This window comes from Engystomops pustulosus, chromosome 6, assembly GCF_040894005.1.
Source record: "Engystomops pustulosus chromosome 6, aEngPut4.maternal, whole genome shotgun sequence".
Taxonomy (NCBI): domain Eukaryota; kingdom Metazoa; phylum Chordata; class Amphibia; order Anura; family Leptodactylidae; genus Engystomops; species Engystomops pustulosus.
The window spans coordinates 58,381,243-58,406,427 of NC_092416.1; the positions used below are offsets into that span (position 1 = coordinate 58,381,243).

Consider the following 25,185-nt stretch of genomic DNA (forward strand, 5'->3'; position numbering starts at 1 on the left):
TACGAGCACATCATCAACGCTATGGAATTACATGGAGTGAAGCATCCTACAGACAGTCCAGAGCCCAGATGTCACCAAGACGAATGTGCAGACAGTACTTCAGAGTAACGTCATTGTATACTGCAAAGAGACTACAGCCATACAACACTAAGTGAACATACTGTACATTGTCATAGGACAGTGATGGCGGACCTTTTGGAGATAGGAGTACCCAAACTTCAACCAAAGGCCACTTATATGTTGCAAAATGCCAACATGACATTTTAAGCAGTAACTTATTGATCCCTGCTGTATCACAGGTTTCAATCGTATTGGCATCATGAGTTCACCAATACAATAGAAAGATCATGGAGAAATTTGGATTGTAGCTTCCCCCCAGGGTCCCCGGTAAATGAAGAATCAGGTTTCCCAGAGCAGGAGCTCCAACACTAATCTATCACTATCCACACATTCTCGTTCCTCCTGTATCCCTGGCATCCCTGGCAGCCGAGGATGTTGCTTTAAAATGGCGCTGAGCATGACACCTCCTGGGCTGTATTGGACCGCAGGAGGAAGTCCTGTCTGGCATACTCTGTGTTGGGGTGAAGGCCTGGGTGCCCACAGAAAGTGCTCTGAGTGCCATAGGTTCGCCACCACTGTTATAGGATGTAGTGGCGCCATATAAAGGCCAGTGCTGTAGCTTGAAGCTGCTAGGCCCCAGTGCAAAATGTGTACTAGTTCTCCAAAATATAATGTATACTTTATAGTACTGGTCTCTTCTTATAAGGAGCAGGCACCTTATGGGTCTCTATGGCTGTTGGGAATGGCTACAAGCTAATCCCTCTGCACACCCTCAACTTAAACCCCTGAGAAGAAGATGTTAGCAGATAACGATTTTTCATTCCCAAATTAATTGAATCATGTATTGTATTAAAGTTCAACACTTTAGGTTTGTACTGAAGTTGAATTTGTATGTAAATCGGAACGTGTACAATAATGATAATTAATAATAATTCCTTTATTTATATAGCGATGACTGGGGCGTGGAGTAGCCGGACATGAGGCTACACGTCGCGGCTACTCCACGCCCGAGTAGCCTGTTTTCTCCTCCTACCCTTACATCTTCGGCGCACAGCTCCTCATAGCTGCCGCGCTCGTCCGAGAAGCTGGTGTTCTCCACAGAACGGCCGGACCGCGTCTGCACGGCCACAGCTCCAAGGCTGAAGCTAATGCGCATGCGCAGAACGCCGGCTTCTCGGACAAGGGCGCGCAGCTGTGCGCCGAAGATGTAAGGGTAGGAGGAGAAAACAGGCTACTGGGGTGTGGAGTAGCCGCGACATGTAGCCTCATGTCCGGCTACTTCATGCCCCAGTAGCCGCTTAACAAAATTTACATATAAGCCTAATAAAGTTTTCTAAAAGATAGCCGGGACGTGAAGATTAGCTCTAAAAAGGGCTATCCTCATGTCCCATACATCCACCTACCACCCTTTCTACCTTTATAGGTAGAATCGTGGTGGTAGGTTTCCTTTAATTGAAACGAATGATAGATTTTTCTCACTTTGTCGTCAGCTTAATCTACAGTATAGAGCTGACCTGTTTTATAATATTACAGTGTTTGTTCCCGTCACTTCTCGCTGCATAAATATTATTTGGGATCAGTAAAAGTCATTGAGGTGAAAAGTAAAGATTTTCAGGCTCTTCTGTTGCTCTGAGCAGCTCAGAGGATTTCAGTTGTGGGGCCACTTAGTATCCAGAGGTTTCACAGAAGTGGTCTAGTGAAAAATACCCAGATCAGTAAAGAAGAAGGCCTGGTCCGAGAAACCAAATGGATGCCAAAGTGTGCTGGCTCTGATCCAATGAGTCCAAAAAACATCTGCTGAATTTGATAAAACAAACAAACATAGAAACTTAGTGCCACTCAGTACCTACATACATTGCATATATGATTGCACCAGCATGGAAAATCCGGAACCCAAGTACTCCCTCCCGTCTCTCCTTCCCCTCTTAACAACATTTCAATTTACTAGGCCACATCCCCTGTAACTGATAAACAAAAGAACTGGAGGAATATAGAGTAACCGGAGTATCACAAACGGTTTCCCAGATTTTGTTATAGTTTTCTGGACATCCTCTTGTCATGGAAAGGAAGAACTGAGTTTACCAGTTTTCTCCACATTTAAGGGGATGGACAGCACTGGGCCACCCACCGTAGGAAAACCTATTACCGTAGACAACAAGGAGGTCACTTCCTGTCAAAACAACAAACACAAGCCATATGGAGGGATCAGGGATCACCTGTAAACCTGGACGCTCGCTTAGCTTGGTGCCACAATGGTGATGCTAGTTTATGAATAGGGAGCAGGCAGCCCTGGAGGACAAGGGTCCTCAAGGACTGGCCAGAGGTTTTCAACTAAATCCTAAATGATGAGCCAGATGATGCTCAGAATTAGGCAAATGGTCAATACAATATATTTTGATTGACCAGCCAAGCAGTACATATGAAAATCTGGGAGGGCTGCACTCTTCTGGGAGGGATTTATAGGTTCTTAAAGGGATTTTCACACTAACAAAAGTTAGGCCCTATCACGGGATCTCTGTGATGAGACCCCCACAGGTCACGAAACGAGTGGCCGACGGGTTCCCACGACCCCGTGGGGGGCCCTAAAATTGATTTGACTTTTGATGGCAGACCTGTTTAATGCCATCTTTTTGGTCTCAATCCTATGGGTCCCAAGCCACACTGACCTATGTCAGTTTCCCATAGCACTATGTAGGCACTTACCTAACTATACTAGATCTATTTTAATATTTTAATAAATGGTTATGGATGATATCCCTGATACCAGGTTACACAGCAACGGTGCCGTCTCTAAGTTACCGACCTAATGTGAATATCATTGCTGACTTATTTATGTGCAGAGCATAAGACATATCCTGTCTGTGTAGGGTTTAGTTCAGATTACAATCCCAGGGGTATTTAGTAAAACATAAGAAGACATCATGCAGCACTGTAACTGCACTCACCATTTAAAGAGACAGTCACCCGCTATCTACCTCAGACTTATATAAACCCTGGAATCAATACACCATTTTTTTTTTTTTACACTCTGTGTTTGCAGTTTTTTCGCTTATCCTTTTACTAATGAGCATTTAGCCAAGTGGGTGTTAACAATTGAAGACCTGCAGTCTGACACTGTCCAATCTGCAGTGATATTATCACATTGTACATGTCCCTAGTGGTAAAATGTAACTAGCCTAAATTATCTTATTTAGGCACAACACAATCTAAGGAGGATGCAATTTCTTCACTAATGAACATGTATACCACCAGGTTTGAGCCATCAGAATGCAGTTAAAGGAAATCTACCATCAAAACCAAGCATGATAAACCAGGGGCACTTACTGATAGATCCAGGCACTGTGACTGCGGTAATCTACTCATATTTGTTATCCATGACCTCATTCCTTCTGAAATCATCTTTTAAAATTATGCCGTTGAACCAGAAGAGTTCTAAGGGGTGTTATCAAAGCCTCTCATTGCTGTAGCTTCAAAAACTGTTAAACTGTGCAGGAAAACTTCCCTCCTCCCACTATACGAGATTACGGTACATCAGGGAGAGGGAAGGGGGAAGTGCTGAGGGTACAGAGGGAAATGAAAGTGTAACATCCTGTGAAGCTACATCACTAAAGAGCCCTGATAACAATCCCCAGAGCCCTTTGGTCTCATTAGCATAATTGTAAAAGTTGATTTTTAGAAGGTAGGAAACCATGTATAACAAATATACGAAGATTACAAGTCATGGTGCCTGTATCTAGGAGTAAGTGCCCCTGGTTTATCATGCTGGATTGGGATAGTAGATTTCCTTCATGAGACACACTTATCTCTGTAGTATGGTTTCTCTGTCTCTTGTGTGCTTGGGTTTTTATTCTTTAGCCCCCCCCCCCCCCCCCCCAATCTTTTTTTCCTATCAATAAGAAAATTTTTTCCTTTATACTTCAGCTCACAACCACCAATCGGACACTTTAAAGCAGCCAAGATGTTCATTAGGCTCTGTAAAGTTTGTCTGGACTGGATCCTGGCACTGCCCACCTGACAAAAGAGAAGCTAAAATAATGACACTGACTCTTCAAGAACAGTAATGGCTGCAATCAGTGAAACGACAAGTAGTGCTAGAGCTGCAGGAGGTTGTAAAAGGTCTTCTTTATAATGCAATGCCATGTTATCCCACACTGATAATGTACATCCCGTATGTCTGCCAGGCGTTCACAGCTTACCTGTCTACTGGGGATCCCTTCCAGTGTGCCAAGATAAATCTGAAAGCCAAGGGTGTCCCCCTGGCTGTGCTTCCATCTCTGTATGTGCTGAGGTATAACCCGGTTCTGGGTAAGGACGGTCTCCGACTTTGTCATCTTTTCTTCTGCTGATCTGCTTTATAAAAGATCTTTGAAATATAAAAACAAATTGAGATCACATAAAAAACAAGCCCACTTACTACTGATAACAGCAACTTCCCTAGCCATTTATTATCTGTGATTCAGCAGATAAACTGCTTTGAAATGATTGAGCTGTGCTGCAGTACCACATACAACCTGTGTACAGGGGTGGCATATTTTTTGGAAGAAAGCAGAATGCTTCACTAATCCTGGACATCCCAATTGACATTATGAATATTCAGGGATCAGACAGTGATACCTGAGCAACAACTACAATTTGGGAAGTACAGAAGCAGATCTTGGTCCATTCATACTACAGGCCCATTTGTTCAGTATGGAAGTTTAGTATGAGGTCCTAGAAACTGATCCACATGCCAGTAGAGTGGGGAAAAAGTGAGTTAATGGGGCTGTATCAAGGTTGAAAATCATGGCAGATTCTTTCCACAATCGAAATGTCAGAAATTGCTTGCCTAATATCTCCGGCCATTACATAAACAGTGAATGGTAGTACTGGAAATACCTGAGCGCTGTGCTCTGCAGTTTCTGATACTTCCATACTATTGAATAGAAGGGCAGGTCAGAATGTGAATCAATTAGTGATAGCGGAACCCCTGTTCTGTGGATCGCTAGGATTGTCCTTTCTTAGGACCTCACCGATTAGCTCAGTGATTGCTTATTCTGTAGTAAGAGGAGAACATGAAACTTGGAACGACCTTTCAAATGCTACATGAACAGGAAAGTGAGCCTCAGAATAGCCTGGGGCTCTGTTTTAAAGAGAACACTCCTTTAAGAATAAATCCTTAATTTCATCTCTTCATTTTTAAAACCACTGACTCCACAGTAATTTCTGTCTGTACAGGCAACACATAGAGATCCGGACATTTTCTTTCCATGTGATGATAGCGGGATATTTCCATTTCTGCTGACCCAACTTGCTATACATTTCTGCTGATGATCCAATACTGCGCAGCCTATGCTCTTTAGGGGTTAGGTATAAAGAACACAAGGACACTCATTCTGTAAAATGGGTTGGGGCAACAGGGAAAAGAAAGAAATAATGGCCAGTGTAAGGTCTCCAGCACACGGACATAGGAGTAACTGTAGTAGGAACGTTCCAGCAAGAAGAAAAAAAAATCTTCTATCAGTTGTGGCAAATTTGCCAATTCCCCCACAATGGAACCCAACAGACCTCACGGTAAGGCAATGTGCACAAAGCCGTACATGGGGAGATGTGCTAGCTGCACGCATTGTGGTTGGTATTGGCCCGCATAGAAGTTCACATCATGGGGGAGATTTATCAAGCTGTCTAAAGTCAGAATACTCTTAGTTGCTCATGGCAACTAAAATCACAGCTTCCCTTTAAAATATTCATGAGCACTGGTAAGAAAGCTGAGCTGTTTTTGGCTTTTAGACAGCTTGATAACTCTGCCCCCATGTCTCAACACACCATGAACAAGCCAGGCAGCCATCCCCTATATCAGTGATGGCGAACCTTTTAGAGGCCGAGTGCCCAAACTACAACAAAGAGACGCTTATTTATCGCAAAGTGCCAACACAGAAATTTAATTTGTGATTTATACTCCCTTCTCTGTCACAGTTTTCATTGATACCAGCCCCTGAGGACACCAATAAAGCAGAAAATAGTCCCAGGTACAGCTCTCACTTTAATATAGCTCTGTGCACAGCAACTCCTGGGATGTCTGGGACTGCAGGAAGATACCTGGAGTCCTCTCTGGTGATGGCCTGAGTGCCCACAGAAAGGGCTCTGAGTGCCACCTCTGGCACCAGTGCAATAGGTTAGCCATCACTGCCCTATATTATAGAGCAGGTCCTATTCCTGCCTGCTCAGCTCCATCTGCACCGCAAAATTATACTGTTTGCTGCCCATTTATTTACATGATCGTATGCCCAAGCACTTGACAGATGCAGGATATATCAATATCTGCTAAAAAAAAAAAAAAAAAAAAAAAGAAGTAGGGGAATGTGATTAACCAAAATGATTACAAAATACAAGTTATTCTCTACTAGCCAGATCTTCGCTGCATTGATGATGTGGATGTGAGCCGGCATGTGCCATACATATAGGGCAGGCTGTAGCCAATGACATCTATGTAGGGAACATCATTGCTGCAGAGAGGTAAATGGGAGCAGCAGAAATGGAGATAGGGATTGAAGACGTCAGCATTGTGTTACACTAGGGCTTTATGTATCCAAAAACCATAATGTGGTGCTTGCAAAACGTGACAGAAAACTGTATTTTTACTAGTAATCTCCTAAATAATATGCATTTCATGCATATTCATACCGAGCATGAATTTATTGTGATAACATGGTCTTTAGAATAATTCTAGAAATTCACAGCTTTCCCCTGAGCACGGAAGGGTTAATAGAGCCGAATCTTCAAGAAGGAGTCTTTCCTTTTGTTCTTGCAGCTGGTTAACAGGAGTAATATCTTTATTGTTTACTTTGATGACATCACTAAATCCCATAATCCCCTGGAATTGATTTGAGAACAGTTGGTCATCGGAGATATAATGACTATTACTGCAAAGCTGAAAAGACGTGATTGACCCCCGGGAGGACCAACCCCGTCCAACAGGAACAAGTGAAATATAAGCCAGACAGGGCAAACAGTGTCAGCTCAAAGACAGCGATCAGGAGATATATTCAGGTGAAAGCAGCCTTCATACATTCTGACATGAAATCACAATAAATCTTTCGAGTTTTAGGTCAATTATGATTACCAAAATTATTTATATTTGCCAAAAGCCAGAATAATGAGAGTGAAAAAATTTTAAGGCAGTTTTATTACTTTCTGCAAAACTTTACATACATTTAATTAGTATTTGGTACCATTGCCCTTGCCCGAGGGGTCTTCCCACACGCTCTCTGCAATCTCCGTCAGTTCCATAGAGATGAATGGAAAAAAACCAGACAAACGCAGCCCTCTGCTCCACTCATCTCCGGGCGCCACAAGGGGACCGATGGAGGCACCTCAGAGCCCGTCGGACCCCTAGTTCCCATGATCAAAGGGGGTCTCATCACTGAGATCTCAGGGCGCATTTCAAAGCATTGCAAAGGCTTCAGCCTTAGTCACACGCCAAAGTTATGTTTCCACTGCATCTGCTAAAACAGCATGTGATTAAGGGTGAGGGCACACGTGGCGTTTTCAGTCCGTTTTTCCCAAATATCTTAATAGATAAACAGGTTGTAAGCAGCCAAACACATGGAAAAACTGCCAAAAACTAACTGAAAACGGATGTTTAAAAACCGACCAAAAACGCCATGTGTGACATCACCCTAAGGCCGTTTGAAAACGCAAACAGAGCCGCGCAAAACACCGGCGGCTCATTCCCGATCGCAGGCGTTTCGCAGATGCCGATGCGATCGGGCCAAGCCCCCTTGCTCTTTTCAGCTTTGCCCATAAATTTTCAAAAGGATTGAGATCAGGGTATTGGGATGGCCACTCCAAAACATTTTAAAATAGTGAATAAAAACTTCTGGTTCCAATGGTACATCATAAATGGTAATTAAGGGTGATGCCACACGGGGAGTCTTTGGACCGTTTTAAAGCATGCGTTTTTTTACTGTTTACCATGCGTTTGGCTGCTTTGAACCTGCTTACTTACTAAGATAAATAGGTTCAAAGCAGCCAAACGCATGGTGAACGGTAAAAAACTGACGCGTTTTAAAAAGGACTGAAAATGCATGCTTTAAAATGGTCCCAAAACACCCTGTGTGGCATCACCCTGCGGGTGGTGGCACACGTGACATGTTGAACCCGTTTTTGGGCCGTTTTTAAGCAGTCCATTTCTCCGGTTTTGTCCGGTTTCTCCCCAATTACGGGAAAAAACGGATTTGTTTTCCAAAACGCATGCGGTTTTTAAAGAACTGCTTAAAAAAGGCCCAAAAACGGGTCCAAAACGTCACATGTGCCACCATTCTTAGGGTGATGTCGCACATGGCGTTTTTAAGCATGCGTTTTCAGTCCGTTTAAAAATGCAACCACTTTTGACCATTTTTGCCAGTTTTTCCCAATTATCTTAATACATAAACAAGCAGCCAAACGCATGGTAAACGGTCAAACACGGATCAGTTTTTAAAACGCACACATTTTTAAGTGGACTGAAAACACATGCTTAAAAGCTTAGTTGCTGCAAAGAGGGTCTGCAGGGCTGAAGGTTACACATTATTTGCAGCTGAACACCTGGGGGAAGGGGTCACCTTGCACTTGAAGGGATTTTTTGGGGTCCACTTGAAAACTCCTGGAGAGCAAGGAGAAGATAAAGAAAAAAAATTACACATACTTTCCCTGTATAGGCTCCAAGCCCTAGCAGGATCACAGTTGAGGCCACCGATTGGCTACACGGGTGATGTGATCCTACATTTATACCCCAGCTGGGAAACCAGAGGCTGTGCCACATGAATGGGAGCAGGGTAAACGTGGTGGTCTCACATGCTCCCTCCCTTTGTAGATTTCCCTTCTCTCCACTATCAATTTCATGATGGTTCAGCCCATCACAATACGATCAGCCAATGACAGAACCATCTGTTAGCTGAAAGTGCACATTTATCCTCTCCATTTCTATTCTCTATACCAGACATATACAGTCCGGGGAGCTGAGCTGTGTGCACCTTATTTAGAACTGTAAAAGGATACTGTATGATTATTATTAATAATGATAGGATCTAACGCCTAACCCCGCCACACACCCCATTGCTACGCAACCATCATAATGCGATAGTGAATGAATGGGGAGGTGACATGTATTGTGTGCTGCACCACATTAGAAGAAAGGACACGTGTGAGGGTTGCAGGGTTTTCTGGGCACGGGGACAGGTAAGAAGAAACAAATAATCATTGATTCTAGGAGGTTGAGGATTATAATAGTGGAGAAGACAGTAATATCTATGTGACACACAGCCTCGCTCTATGTGTAAAGTATATGGCCAGGAGCTGCCGAACAATGAGGGAAAATACAGGTTGTAGGATTTCAAAATATGAGGCCTCAGGGTACATAGAAGATGAACACTTGAACGTTGTATGTTTCATATGAGACTGGAATACTGTAAAAATGTCTAGGACATGTTCTCCTGTGAAATCAAGTCCCCCATATTACATAGGAGATAGGAGATCCATTACAGAGCCCCGCTGCTCACACAGCAGTGGAATCAAATTCCAAATCATAATGTGCGGTTACTTTGTGCGGACATTTGTTTAGGCCATAGGCCGCTTTCCCATTTCATTGCGTTTTTAAATGCATCCAAAACAGGAGAGGGTTTGGCCAAAATGTATTATGCGTTTTGGCCAAACCCCCTCCCAATTGTGTTTTGGATTTGTTTAAAAACGCACGAAAACTGCCTGTGGGAAACCGGCCATAGTTTACATGGGTGCTCCCAGCTATCACTACAATATAGGAACTGTAGGGAAGGGAGGCAACCTCTGGGGATAATTAATAAATGGGCTGTACTGTGGCTTTCCTTGACAGCGATTGGAAAGACTAATGGTGGTGGCGTTTTTGGCCCGTTTTCCAGCATTTTTCAATTATCTTAATTAAAACTGGTCAAAAACTGATGCGTTTTCATGGCTATTTTTATGGCCAGTGTTAAAAATAGGCCCATGTCACGCTATGTGTAATCTGTTTTTTTGTATCCGAAAACTGAAAGCTGGCAGCAGCATTTTAGCAACCCTCAGCTGTGTGCATGCTCCCATAGCAAGACATCCATATCACCTCAGGAATAAAACGTTCATCTGCATGAATGCTTAGGGTGATGCCACGCATACATTTTTAAACTGACTGAAAACCCATGGTTAAAAAACGCATGCGTTTTTGGACGGACTGCTTAAAAAAAGGACTAAAAATGGCTTCAAAACCCCATTATTATTCAAAAACGGTATTAGTCTGTGAAATCTGGCCACTGCGGTTGTGTGCACTGAATCAGCATTGGGGCCCCTCCATTCAGTCACAAGGGATGCACATGGATTTAATGGAGATCTCCAACATGTTACAGATTGAATAAATGAATAGTTATTAAAACATTAAAAAATAAGTGCTCCTGTATGTACAGCAGCCTGAACTCTAAGTGCAGGTGGATATGTATGTATAATAATACACTATGAATTCTACAGAAACTACATATAGCCCATACCACCCGACTGAAGAGAACCCAGCTAATATACATTACTAGGCCCAATCCAAACATTGCTATAAAAACGTAGTCACATACGGATGAAATAGGTATGAGTTGAAGAGACAGACCCTCCGTATAGAATACTGCGTGTAATATGCACCTCTGAGGAACTACAAGTCCCAGCCTGTCCTGCCACTACAACTAGCCCCCCTGCAGGCTTCCCTCTCTGTGAAGACCCCCTGCCCCAGAACACAGGCAGATCATTACCTTCTTTCTTCACCTCCAAGCTGCCATCTTCCATGTAAGTAAACGTTTGAGCTAAACTAACGCCATCCAGTAGGGAGGTTTCCCAATATGAGCCCTGTGTCTGTGACCATTATGCCTCTAGTCACACACCAGTCACCCTCTCTCCTGGTACGTCTTACATATTATTGCATTATTGGCACGTGTAATAGATACAAACATGAGTAAAAAGCGTTTTATTGAAGTGTAATTAGAACCTCCCCCTATAATGGGATTGAATGGTTTCGTCCACGAAGCAGCGTCTGTTACTGTGGTTACGGAAATATCCGCCTGAAGCGCTTTATACGTGGACATAATGTAAAAACTAAGATAAAAAATAAAACCGAGGGCGGAGGTAACGATTATATGTATGTAAATAACGCTGTATGAGAGAGAAAAAGAGAGAGCACCCCGGCGCTACAAATCCCCGTGAGCTTCCAGGGATCTCATACTACAATTCCCAGAAAGCTTTTCCATGTGTCGCTATGAAAAAGGATTCTGGGAAATGTAGTGTTGTATGCAGCAGCAGCGCATAGCGATCCATTTCTAACTACATTTCCCATGAAGCCGCTCCATTTATTCCTAATGTCAGGGATTCTGGGAATTGTAGTCCAAACATCTGGATTCTGCAGTCTGGGACTTTGGGGAATGTTCCACGAACTTCCCATTTACAATTAATGTTTGGTGATTCTGGAAGTTATATTTCTATATGAATAAGTGAATGACCCCTATAGACTATAAGGCTAAATTCACACTACTGTTCCTTCCCTCCCTTACAAAAGTGAAGGATGGAGGTTTGACAGAGGTTGAACCTATCAATCAAAAATCCTATTGACATCAATGTAAATTTTATGACATCCGTTACGGTTAGTTTGGCAGGGATCCGTTATCCATGCACTTTTTTAAAGGAAAAGTATTGCAGCCTCTGTGATATATCGGCCACAGAGCTATGAAGGGTGCATGAAGAGGGCTCACGGGCTGAGCCCTCTTCATACAGAGATGGGATTTGCTACATATTGCAGCCAAGACCCATCGCTAACACCCACGTTCGGTGCCGGCGACACTTTAAACGTAGCAGCGATCGGTTGCCATGACAGCCTCGGGTCTTCATCCGACCAGAGGCTAAAAGGTTTCAGAAGATTTGTTACAATGAGCCAGTGCCATTGTAATGAATCACATGCAAAAACTCCATATACTGCAATACTAAATTTTTTTTTCCACTTTTGTACACTTTCGTTCAATTTTTGAAAATGTAATAAAACGCAATAAAACCTGTATAAATTTGATATCACTGCGATCTTACCCAACCAAAGAATAAAGTAGATGTGATATTTGGAGCGCAGAGTGAAAGTTGTAAAAACTGAGCCCACAAGAACGTACATGCTTTTTTTTTTCAATATTTCCACATTTGGAATTTTTTTCCTGCTTCCAAGTAGACAGCATGTTATAATAAATAACATCATGAGAAAGTAACATTTGTTACGCACAAAATAAGCCCTCTCACAGCTCTGTACACGGAAAAATAAAAAGTTATGGATTTTGAAGGTGGAGAGCGAGAAATGAGCTATAAAAACCCGCCGTCCATAAGGGGTTAACGGAGCATAGCGGGTAAGATAACATTTACATTGATGAGGTATAGTTGCGTGATACGTGAAAACTCTGTTAAACCTTTATTCTTTACCTTTTTGTCAGCGGGAAGAACGGAGAGAAGGAAGGGTAGTGGGAAATAAGAATTCTAAAGCTTCATTTATATAGCGCCATCATATTCTAGAGCGCTGTACAGATCATGGGGGACATACACAAATAAAACAAGACACTACAGAGTATAGGAATGAGGGTCCTCCCCGCCAGAGCTCACAATCTATGGATGAAGGGGGACACTGATCTTTTCTGACACATTGGGGGAGATTTATCAGAAGTGTCTGAGACAAAAGTGTTGTTGTTGCCCATAAAAACCAATGAGAGCTCAGATTTAATTTTATAAACAGCTGTGAGAAAATGAAAGCTGTGCTCTGGTTGGTTGTTATGGGCGACTAGAAGAGTGCTGGTGAGATCACTTTGTGGCTTCTTGGAGTTGTAATAAAACGTTCCCATTTGGATTCGGCAACTAGCACAAGAAGCAGTCCTGTCCTGCTACTACATTTCCCACAATTCTCCTTCATACAATCCCTTATCCGGGCATTCTGGGAGTTGTAGTGTTATGCATAGGTCCCCGCAATTGACAGTCTAGACAGCGAGACAATAATGACATTTTTATAAGCAATGCGTCAAAATGATTGACGGCCCCGCCCACCAATCCGGTGATCTGTTATCCTAGCGGCTTGGCAGGTCGCTACTCTGCACAAGCAATCAGGGACTTGGCTTTGTTGAGTGTCGTTTGATTTAGCCAATCGTCGTTGTGTTTATGGAGCCGGGAGAATAGACGGTTTTTCTGCTTGTGAGTGGGCGGGGCTGGACAGCTGCTCTCCCACGAGGTGAGCAGTGCGGGCTGTACGGGAGGAGGAGGAGGCGGCGGTGACACAACGGGGACTGCGGGGAGAGAGAGGAGAGCGGCCCCGGTGCTGAAGGAGGAGGAGGCTGCGGGGAGGACACGCTGCAGGTGCGCAATCAGGCTCTACCTCCTGCCCAGTGCAGTCATAGCCACTGATTTATGTTCTGCATGGGACTGCTGACAGTGTATACAGTATACTAATATATATATATATCTGCACTGCAATGCAATGCCCCCTATAGCATCCTGTATGTATGTTATATACAGAATATATTCTCCCCCCTCCTAATTCATCATCTGCGGCTGAATCCCCCTCCATATCTAATCTCCCTGTAATAAGCGCTGTAGGATGAGGACCACTGGCGTAAAAATCTGCCCCCCCCCCCTTCCTGTGCTGCGGCTTTGCAGTCTGGCTGGTGGCAGCGCTCAACCACATCCTCCGGCAGATCTGTCCTACATAGCAGAATTTTATTCTTTTTTTGGTTTATATTTACTTCCTTTTATCCTCCTGGATCTGCCTGCAGCTGTGACAGTGGGCGCTGCATTGGCGTATGGTGCAGGGATGCATGACAGTGAGTGACAACCTTGTCTATGGCAAAACTTTGGGGATTTGCTGTCTCATCATTTGTCACCCCTCCTCCCCCCCTTTCTCACACCATCGCTACCCACCCAATTCTCCACCCTGCATTGCTGTGAACACTTGGATCCACTACTTGTCTCTAGTGATTGGGTCGTGCGGTCCCTCTGCAGACTGGTCAATGTCATTGCCGCAGAAGTGAGTTAACAATCTCGCCGCCTTTCACATCCGTAGCTGTCGTTTCTATTTGCCTTGTATCTGCAGGAGACGCTTTGATCCTTCATTTAATTTGTCACTGAGAATGAAATGCAATCACTTAGCGGAGGGTCATAAACGGGATTAGATTTATGTAAGTGGCACATTGATAGCCTGCAGGCCTTGGCACCGGTGCATTGACATGCTGCCCCATTAGATGGAAGGGTACAGTATTATGTATAATGCATGGGGGGGACTATGTGACACTTTGACGTCGCCTCTCGCTGACAGCTGCCTGCGTCTCGCACTTCCCCATGCACTGACTCAGCCATCGCAAAGTATATTTTTGTGTGTTGCATAAGTCGCTGGTTGTGACATAACTCCACAAACCGTCTTCACATATAGATCTGTCTTACTTGCTGAGCCTCGCAATGAGAAACGTTATAGATAAGACCGGATTATTGGGTATAAATCCCTGCATGACGGGGCATGTTAATGTATGTCCTTAAAGGGGAATGCCACATTTACGCATACAACTGATACAGTGTTGTGTTTTCTATAGTTGAGCTTCGTAACGTAGCAAATCCCTTTCAGGACTGATGGGATATTTCTCAAGCTCTTTGATTTACATTGACGTCAGACTATTCTGTTGATGGTGATATCATGATGTCCATTGCTAAATTGGTTTTGTAGTATTGGGGGGTCTCATGATGTTCTTTCTATAGTATAAAGTCTACCATCCCATTTGCACAATTTTATACTTTGTGTATAAATAAATAACTGATTTGGAAGAGAAGTGCAATGTTTCTAGTTGTTAAAAGGGACGTTTGGGATGAAAATTAACACAATAAAATCAGTAACCTACTGTTCCCATGCAGCTCTAGATGTCCAGGGAGGTCTTATTTTGTCACCCTGCAGTGGTGATGAGAACTACCGTACTTAGAGCATTAGTGATCAGTGCATTTTATTACAGCAAGTCCATGCTACAAGGGGGTACACAAGGTATGTCCAAGACCCCCAAACCTTGGGGATTCAACAGGTGGGAGGGAGCTAGGAGGATCGGCTGGTGGGTGAAGAATTTGGAAGTGTGTATACATGCCTTAAAAGAAACTTGGTAAAGTCTAAAATGGGGCAGCAATATGATTTATGGCTGTAATGAAACTTGTAGTATGACACTAGTTCAGTGATACAGGAGAAGAGTGTAAGATGTGCAGGATGCGGTACTGCAGGATGATGCCAGGGGGCAGGAATCCAGCGTAATAAGACTCTTTCTTACTGCTGCTGAAGTGAAAGCTTTCTCCCAATGCTTCACATTGGGGTACAGGTTGTCAATCACCATTCGGTGGGGTGGTCTACATATCGTATATTAACACAAATCTAATCCTATTCAAAGACACTGGCAGGTTTCTTATAAAAGTTATGATATCTGTTTTGTTTTTGTTTTTTTTGCTTAAAGGGAACCTGCTAATAACAGCTAATTTGCATATCAGAAAAACAGTAAGTAAGGTGCAGTGCCTCATTGAAGGCTGTGTGATATTAATATTATGTGATATGCGGAGAAGGGAGGACCTGTAACCCTTTACCAGCAGGCACATTCTGGTGATTGGTCTTCTTTAAAAGAAATCTACCATTAAAATCAAGCATGAAAAACCATTAGCATAATTTTACATTTTGATTTTGGTAGTAAGCAGGCCGTGGATAACCAATATAAGAAGATGACCACAGTCACTGTGCCCAGATCTATGAGTGTACCTGGTTTATCATCTTTGATTTTGATGGTAGATTTCCTTTAAAGGGTTTTTCCCAAGAACCTAATTCATTGCTGGGACCCCCACAGATTGCGAAAACGAGGGGTCCGATGGATGGCCGCACATGACCCTTCTGCTCCATTATTCTCTATGGAGCTGACGAAGATTGGTGAGTGCGGCGCTTGGCAATTTCAGTCAGCTCCATAAAGATTAATGGAGCAGAACGGTCATGTGCGGCCGTCTGCTCCACTAATCTGACGGAACAACGAGGGGTCCGACGGACTCTCTCAGAACTGAGACCCCCACTGATTAGCAAGTTAGGCCCTTTCCAGTGGATAGGGCCTTACTTTGCTTTGTGGGAAAACCCATTTAAAGGAAACCTACCACTTGTAGTGGCAGGTTTCCGATGGCAATACCGGGCACCAGCTCAGGGTGAGCTGGTGCCGGAGCTTATTTTAGTTAGTGTGTTAAATCGCGGTTTAAAACACTTTTTAAACTTTATAGCCGGCGCAGGCAGGTACGCGCTCGGCGCTTACCGTGCACGCGGCTACATAGGAAGTGAATGAGAGCCGCGTACCTGCCTGCGCCGGCTATAACGTTTAAAAAGTGTTTTAAACCGCGATACCGCGGTTTAAAACACTAACTAAAATAAGCTCCGGCACCAGCTCACCCTGAGCTGGTGCCCGGTATTTCCATCGGAAACCTGCCACTACAAGTGGTAGGTTTCCTTTAAGGTTCTTAGAGCTCATTTATTGCCAATGACGCCAACCCTGATTTCATAGGTTTAGGTTGTAGCATTGTTTACACTGCAGCTTTTCTTGGGGGTTTTTTTAACCCACCCCCCTAAAAAATTGCTGAATGTTTTTTTTTGTGGGCTACAATTAATTTGCTTCATCTTTAATATGATTGCTTCATGCAGAAATCCATGTGCATGGTGCAGGAGCAGCCAAGGCTTAGCAGCCAAACGTTATAACATAGTTTCTGTTTTATTACATTCGAGCCAGTGAGGCTCTACTGCAATACCAGACAGTTATTCAGCAGGTCTATTTTTTCTGTTGATGTGAAAGAGGGAAAAAGTTGGCTAGTTTCTGGTTATACAGGAAAGCATATTTGCACATTTCTCAGAATCCCCTGGTGGAGCATCAATGGCTAAGTCTCCAAACGCCTACAAGGCGGCCATAGGGTGCAATCACAGTAACGCATGCGGTTTCACATGCATATCAGCTGAGCAGAGGAGATTTGCCAGATTACATAGTTGTTAACAATGCATTTACAAAACTCGTCTGTTGACGCATGCGTTAAAGCATGCATATTGTGAACGCATTAACAGCTATGTAATTGGGCAAATCTCCTCTTCTCAGCTGTTCTTATGCATTTGAAAATTCATGTGTTACTGCCACGTGTGAACACACCCTTAATTCCCAAACTCTCCGTAAGGAAACTTCTTACTTCCAGACCCTTGTTAATAGCCACTTACTCAGCTAAATCAATTCCCTACACTGTACAAAAGTGACGTAAACACGTTGAAACATCGCTGTCTACAGTTGGGAGTCTTTTCCTTCTGGAATAGATATACTTGTTTCACTTAGTCCCACATTATGTTATTAGGCTTCCCACAAGTCATGATTTATGGTAAGGGATCTGCCTTACAAGGTAGTAAAACAGGTGTGGTTTTCCTTGTCCTATCCTGGAAGACTTATTTGCATATTTCCCAGAATCCTCTATTGGAGCATCAATGGCTTTAAAGGGGTATTCCCGTCTGGGCATTCACATTCAGTTTCACTAATCTTCCATTTATAAACGTTTCTTCAATTGGATGTTATTAAAAAAAATGTTCCTGTGTGAAGATAATTTCTCATAAATGTAGTCATTCTGTCCCTTAGAAACGAGATGGCTTCCACGGATACGACCACCTCACATTTTAGCAGCAGTGGCCAGACATGCGTTATTGAGTCCTGCCTGACCACCTGGATTCTGCAATCATTACCACAGGACGGCTGTAGGACATGCAGTAACTCCAGGACATTTCATATACAAAAACAATTTGTTTCTTTGTGCAATCACTCGTTTCTAAGGGACCATATGACTACATTTATGAGAAATTATCTTCACACAGGAACATATTTTTTTAATAACATCTAATTGAAGAAATGTTTATATATGGCAGATTAATGAAACTGAATGTGAATGCCCAGATGAGAAAACCCCTTTAAGTCTCCACATGCATGCATGTCAGACTTATGTTGCAAACTCACAGTAAGGAAAACTCTTTCTTTCTGTTTCCATATTAAAGATGAGAAACTCGCCTGGTGTCATGTCTGGGGTTCTCTGAGCTATAGACCAAAGAAAAAAAAGGTGTGAATTGGATCTTTATCTATAGACCACATTTAGTTCAGTTATGTCTCTAACTACCTGTATCTCCAGTTATGTAGCTCATAGAACCTCAAGCTTATGATTCTGTGATGTGATCTGATAGATGAGATGATACTCAAAGCATATTTCAAGTCGCTAACGAACAGAAAATAGGGCTGAAGTCATGATATCTGCAATCTCATCCTTTCTGTAAGAGATTAGATATCTCTAATCTATAGCAGAGTGGGTTCACTCCTGAGCATGTACATAAAGTGCAGCACTCATTCATCTCAAAGGGGTATGAAGAGGGATGCACGAGCCACGCCGACAGGTCACAGTTTGTGGTCTGCACCTTGCTGACAGTCAGTCCAATGTGAACGTTCTTAACTGATGTAAAATAACCGATAAAATTATTCATTGGTGCAGGAGGCCAGGTAGCGGTGAGTGCAGCTGAGAAGTTGGGTCTTCTTCTGTCACTTTCCTCTGTGTTCTTACTACTGACACTGATTGTATGTATGAAGGTCCGGACCCAGAGCTGAGCGGCCACAGGAGAAACCCCAGGAGTGGTAAGTACTTGTCAGCTAAACTGTACTGCTCCTAGGTTCTCTCCTGACAGTTCTTCTCTGGGTCCTGATGCCACCATATATAACCAGCAGGGGACACAGAGTAGAGCAGCACATGGAGGAAAGACAAAGCTGCAGTGTGTGTAGTGCAGGGAGAAAAGGAGGATTTTTTATTTTATTTATTTTTTTGAAGCCCTTTTTATTTGTTTTTATTACACAACTGAAGTACGTAAGAAACATAAAGAACATACATTTCTAGGGGTAATTTTTTTGTGCCCCAATTCACCGAACTGTTTCTTTCCTGAATATAAATATCAAATATTGAGGAGAATATGCCCCAGGGGGAGACGGCCCTATCATCCATGGTTGGACCCACTGAGAATTGGTATTTTTGTCTGCTCTAGGGGGCACCAGTATTACCGTATATACTCATGTATAAGCCGAGTTTTTCAGCACAAAAAATGTGCTGAAAAACGTCCCCTCGGCTTATACACGAGTCTGTTACCCCCCAAAAATTACCCACTTCTTTCTTCTATCGACGCGGCCATGTTTTCTTCATGGCCGCGCATACTATGACGTCAGCAGCGGCCGCGTCATAGTATGCGCCTGCTAGAAGAAAACATGGGCGCGGGAAGAGTGAAGAGGAGCCGCGGAGAAGAAAGAAGACGGGACGCGCTGACATCGGGGACATCGGTAAGTCGCGCTGACATCGGAGGGTGAGTATATAAGTTTATTTTTTTAAGGGCCGTGGGGGCAGGCTGTATATTACTAGGGACAGGCTGTATACTACTAGGGACAGGCTGTATATTACTAGGGACAGGCTGTATACTACTAGGGACAGGCTGTATACTACTAGGGACAGGCTGTATACTACTAGGGACAGGCTGTATACTACTAGGGACAGGCTGTATACTACTAGGGACAGGCTGTATACTACTAGGGACAGGCTGTATACTACTAGGGACAGGCTGTATACTACTAGGGGCTTGCTGTATACTACACGGGGGCTGCTGTATTCTTCTGGGGGCTGGCAGGCTGTATACTACTGGGGGCTGGCAGGCTGTATACTACTGGGGGCTGGCAGGCTGTATACTACTGGGGGGGTTTGACCAATGCATTTCCCACCCTCGGCTTATACTCGAGTCAGTTTTTCCCAGTTTTTGGTGGTAAAATTAGGGGTCTCGGCTTATACTCGAGTCGGCTTATACTCGAGTATATACCATATTAGTTTTATGCTGTAGGTATTTGTCTGCCTTGGGCGTCTGCAGTATAATTAGTTTTATGCTCTGGGTGTTCTCCAGTATCAGTACTCGGGGGTCTTTAGTAATAGTTTTATTCTTTGGGGGTATATTATAGTATATATACAGTATATTTAGCCTGCTATGTGGTATTCATAATTTATGGGATGACATTTTGTGCTGTACTGTGGTTGTTAGTACATAGAGGGTGCTGGTTACTGTTTAAGCCCCTTGAGCAGTATGACGATGATATGTCCTTAGATCCGGAATAGAACAGAGATTTAATGCAAATTTCAACATTTTAATAATTTGTTATGTTTGTGGAGTCAGAGTTAGTCCATTTTCTCACAAGTCCAAATCTGACTTTTTTTAACTTGTGTGTTTCCATATGGTGCACTTTGCAGTACGTATCAGTCATATCACTCGTTTTCGTTTCACTAAGGTTTCTCCATTGACAGTCATTATTACACCATACGCTTATTGACCACAAATGCATTTGCCCATAATGGAACCAGTATAAAATGTATGCAGGAAACCAGTCATAGCTTGTCAGGTGGAAATTGTGTAAATGATACAGGAGCTCGCTTCATGCTGATGGTGTAGAAGATATCGTTAAAGGGAACCTGTCACCATTGACCTTATTTTCACTAAAGACAGGTTGCAAAAGCCCATTACAGCTGCACTGCAAATCTGCCTTTTCTAAGCATTTGCATTACAATATACACTCACCGGCCACTTTATTAGGTACACCATGCTAGTAACGGGTTGGACCCCCTTTTGCCTTCAGAACTGCCTCAATTCTTCGTGGCATAGATTCAACAAGGTGCTGGAAGCATTCCTCAGAGATTTTGGTCCATAATGACATGATGGCATCACACAGTTGTCGGCTGCACATCCATGATGCGAATCTCCCGTTCCACCACATCCCAAAGATGCTCTATTGGATTGAGATCTGGTGACTGTGGAAGCCATTTAAGTACAGTGACCTCATTGTCATGTTCAAGAAACCAGTCTGAGATGATTCCAGCTTTATGACATGGCACATTATCCTGCTGAAAGTAGCCATCAGATGTTGGGTACATTGTGGTCATAAAGGGATGGACATGGTCAGCAACAATACTCAGGTAGGCTGTGGAGTTGCAACGATGCTCAATTGGTACCAAGGGGCCCAAAGAGTGCCAAGAAAATATTCCCCACACCATGACACCACCACCACCAGCCTGAACCGTTGATACAAGGCAGGATGGATCCATGCTTTCATGTAGTTGACGCCAAATTCTGACCCCACCATCCGAATGTCGCAACAGAAATCGAGACTCATCAGACCAGGCAACGTTTTTCCAATCTTCTACTGTCCAATTTCGATGAGCTTGTGCAAATTGTAGCCTCAGTTTCCTGTTCTTAGCTGAAAGGAGTGGCACCCGGTGTGGTCTTCTGCTGCTGTAGCCCATCTGCCTCAAAGTACGACGTACTGTGCGTTCAGAGATGCTTTTCTGCCTACCTTGGTTGTAACGGGTGGCGATTTGAGTCACTGTTGCCTTTCTATCAGCTCGAACCAGTCTGCCCATTCTCCTCTGACCTCTGGCATCAACAAGGCATTTCCGCCCACAGAACTGCCGCTCACTGGATGTTTTTTCTTTTTCGGACTAGTCTCTGTAAACCCTAGAGATGGTTGTGCGTGAAAATCCCAGTAGATCAGCAGTTTCTGAAATACTCAGACCAGCCCTTCTGGCACCAACAACCATGCCACGTTCAAAGGCACTCAAATCACCTTTCTTCCCCATACTGATGCTCGGTTTGAACTGCAGGAGATTGTCTTGACCATGTCTACATGCCTAAACGCACTGAGTTGCCGCCATGTGATTGGCTGATTAGAAATTAAGTGTTAACGAGCAGTTGGACAGGTGTACCTAATAAAGTGGCCGGTGAGTGTAATTGTGTGTTATAACTTAGCTTGCACCCTGGCAGAATCCTCTGTGTTGTCCTAGGGGTTGGGCTTTCGTTTGGATGCATTTCATAAAACACCACATGACTTGTCTATGCTTCTCACTCCTCAGCTCTCAGCCGCCTCCTTTTTGCTCCTGTACAGCTCCTCCCTCCTGCAACGTCACAGTGGGGTAAGCTGACATCAGTGTGGGTGGGAGGAGCTGTACAGGAGCACAAATGTGGGGCTGAGGAGTCTGCAGCACAGACAAGTCACATGTTGTTTTTTGAAATGCATCCAAACCAAAGCCCAACCCCTGGGACTACCTCAGGATTTTGTCAGGGTACGAGGTAAGTTATAAAATACACTTCTATTGTAATGCAAATGCTTACAGAAAGCAGAACGACCTAATTGCCCTGCTGGTGTGATGGCCTTCTGCAACCTGTCTTTAGTAAAAATGAGGTCCCTGGTGACCGGTTCCTTTTAAGATCAGTAATGTATTCTAATTCTGCAGGAATTATAATCACAATTGGATATATGCCTGCAAATTCACTCTTTAAGAGGTCCTTGTCTGAAGTTTTTTACTTCCTTATTCCTCAGACATAGGATTGGAGAAGTTAGTGATCAAAATTCAGTATAAGTTAATATGTTGGGAAAACCCATTTAGGTATATGGTTTGTTGCTGACTTCCCACTAACTTATGTTATAGGGCAGTGATGGCGAACCTTTTAGGGACTGAGTGCCCAAACTGAAACCCCAAAGCCCTCTCATTTATCGGGAGGTGCCAACCAAAAATAAAGCAGTAACTTATTGCTCCCTGTTCTTCAACAACATTCAATCATACTGGCCTCCTGAGGACACCAACATAGTAGAAAAAAAGATGGAAAATTTGCTTCATTGTAGCTTGAGAACACAGAGAATCATGGGGGTAGCAGGAGGTCCTCCAAAGATAATTTGGCCCGGTCTACACATTCCCCTTTTCCTACAGTCCCATGTACGTATCACTTTAAAATATTACTGAAAGCAGCATCTTTTAAGTTGTTTGGAACTGCAGGAAAATTCTTTGAGTCCTGTCTGGTGCGCTGGGGCGATGGCCTGGGTGCCCACAGAAAGAGCTTGGAGTGCCGTGCCATAGGTTCGCCACCACTGTTATAGGGGGTAAGGATCTGGCAGATTCAGAACATGGATGATTCTTTGGTTCTGAGCAGAGAGAAGCAGCCACTGAGTTTTCTGGATGTGGCTTCCCTCCCTTTCCCTATTCAGAGCACAGATCTTTAATACAGACCCTAAAGTTGTGTAAGGAGAAGTTGGGAGGATAAGGTGTTGGCCAAAGTTGCTATTAAAGAAAGATGTGTTGTCAGCATTTGTCTAGCGGAGCCTGAGTTGCACTTGTGCAGTGAAGCCCAGCCGGGGGCTCAGGAGCCACATTTGGCATGCAAACCCTTACCGGTGTGCCATACCATAGGAGTAGGGGTGTTTTCTATAAAGAACAGCTGACAGGTTCTCTTTAAGTGAAAGTGGTGCGATGCCAAACACATAGCTTTTAGGCCTCTTCGGTCTTGTTTTCACAGTTGTCTTGTTTTATTATAGCATGCTTTCTATCATGTATGTGATGTATGTGTAGAAGCTCTATCTGATTGCTGTAGTGCATAATTAATAGGCAGGGTAACCCCAAACATTGTAAAAAGTATTTTTGTTTCTATGTTTTTTTTATTTATTTATTTTTTTGCAACTGCATTTAGAAAATTTCCAACCGCATATTTGGATTGTGGGAGACGGAGAAGCAGTAAAATGCAACCACTTACGTGACCATAACTTTTTAATAAGGCTTTTCTTTATTAATGACTTGGCGTGTGCTTGCTCATGGGGGAATAAGGATGTCTCTGCAATTCACTTCAGGAAAGATGGATGCTCCTTCTGCCGATCCTAGATGCAGCTTTATAATCCGGTGCATTACAATGGAAGATTTTAGGAGAGAGCCATTTGTGCACTTTTACTGCTCTTTGGACTTGTCGGTGCTGGTCTGATACACAACCTTGTTTTCGGAATTCTATTCATGAGTTTTTTTCATTGACTGACAGATTAAATAAAATACTTTGGCCTCGGGGTCAGTCAGATGGGCTCCTAAAGGGAATTTGTTGAACCCTTATATATCTGCAGTTGGGTTGAGGCAGAATTTACATTCTTTTGATGGGAAAATTTTACTAAAGAAGAATCTTGGGAGTCCCAGTTTGTGTCATAATGATTGCAGTATTGGTTGTCGCTCAGCTTTCTCAGAGAGGATTACTTAAAGGATATCTACCATCAGGATGAAGGACTGTATGCAAATGAGACTGAGGGGCTCCAGGCTCCATAGGTGTTAATAGAGCCTGGAGGCCCTCAGGCTAATTTGCATACAGTTTTTCATCCTGGTGGTAGATGTCCTTTAAAAAGGACCTTTATCCCCTTAACACCACTGCCCTTTCTCATTTTTGTGTTTCCATGTTTTGCTCACCACCCTCAAAAATCCCAAACTATTTTTCCGTATACAGAGCTGTATAAGAGTGTGTTTTCTACCAAACAAATTGTCCTTCCTAGTGATTGTATTTAATATTGCATGCCATGTACTGGAAAGCTTGAAAAAAAGTTCCAAATTTGGTGAAAAAACAAACATTTGCTTAATATTTTTTTTGTGTACTCTGTTTTTACAACTTTAACTGTGCTCTCCAAATTACACCTCAGATTTATTCTTTGGTTTGGTAGGATCACAGAGATACCATATTCATATAGGTTTTATTATGTTCTAATAGAATGAAAACCTTTTTGCACAAATAAAATCTTGATTTTTGCCCAATTCTAATTCCAATAACTTTTCCAGCTGTGTAAGGTGTGATTTCTTACACAGCAAGATTACTTTTTCATTGCTACCATTTCGGGAACTGTACAACTTTTTGATCACTTTGTATGCAAAATTTTATGAATGTAAAAGTGAGGATTCTGACATATGAGCCCCATTTTCCGTTATGGGTTTCACTACCGGGAGCAAGCCCTTTTATATTTTTTGGGATGCAGCGATATCCAACATGTTTATGAATTTCCTTTATCTATTTTTATATCATTTATAGGGAAAGAGTGTGATTTGAACTTTTAGGGTTTTTTGTAATTTTTAAAACTTTTTCTATTTTTATTTTTTACTGTATTTTTAAACCCACTACGGTACTTGTACCCTAGAGTATCTGATGACTCCCACTGCTGTTTTGCAGTATATGGGGAATTTTGCACTACATCT

General features: G+C 43.1%; 2 protein-coding genes across 11 annotated transcripts in view; one reads left to right on the plus strand and one right to left on the minus strand.

The window, feature by feature from the left end:
• Positions 1-13,249, minus strand: part of NPHP4 (nephrocystin 4) — a 175,953-nt gene extending 162,704 nt beyond the window's left edge. The window contains exons 1-2 of one of the 4 annotated variants that reach the window (XM_072156210.1): positions 13,123-13,249; positions 4,257-4,423 (exon numbers count right to left, since the gene is read on the minus strand). In XM_072156210.1, coding sequence (XP_072012311.1) covers positions 4,257-4,391 — 135 coding nt within the window. In that variant the 5' untranslated portion in view covers positions 4,392-4,423; positions 13,123-13,249. Of the gene's footprint in view, positions 1-4,256; positions 4,424-8,639; positions 8,660-10,814; positions 10,936-13,122 lie in introns of those variants that run through there. The other 3 variants (XM_072156209.1, XM_072156212.1, XM_072156211.1) reach the window with 3 other exon arrangements.
• Positions 13,233-25,185, plus strand: part of KCNAB2 (potassium voltage-gated channel subfamily A regulatory beta subunit 2) — a 134,516-nt gene continuing 122,563 nt past the window's right edge. For 4 of the 7 annotated variants that reach the window (XM_072156218.1, XM_072156226.1, XM_072156225.1 and 1 more), the window contains exon 1: positions 13,288-13,428. The gene's annotated coding sequence lies outside the window, so the exon portion shown is untranslated. Of the gene's footprint in view, positions 13,429-13,740; positions 13,893-13,962; positions 14,096-25,185 lie in introns of those variants that run through there. The other 3 variants (XM_072156223.1, XM_072156220.1, XM_072156219.1) reach the window with 3 other exon arrangements.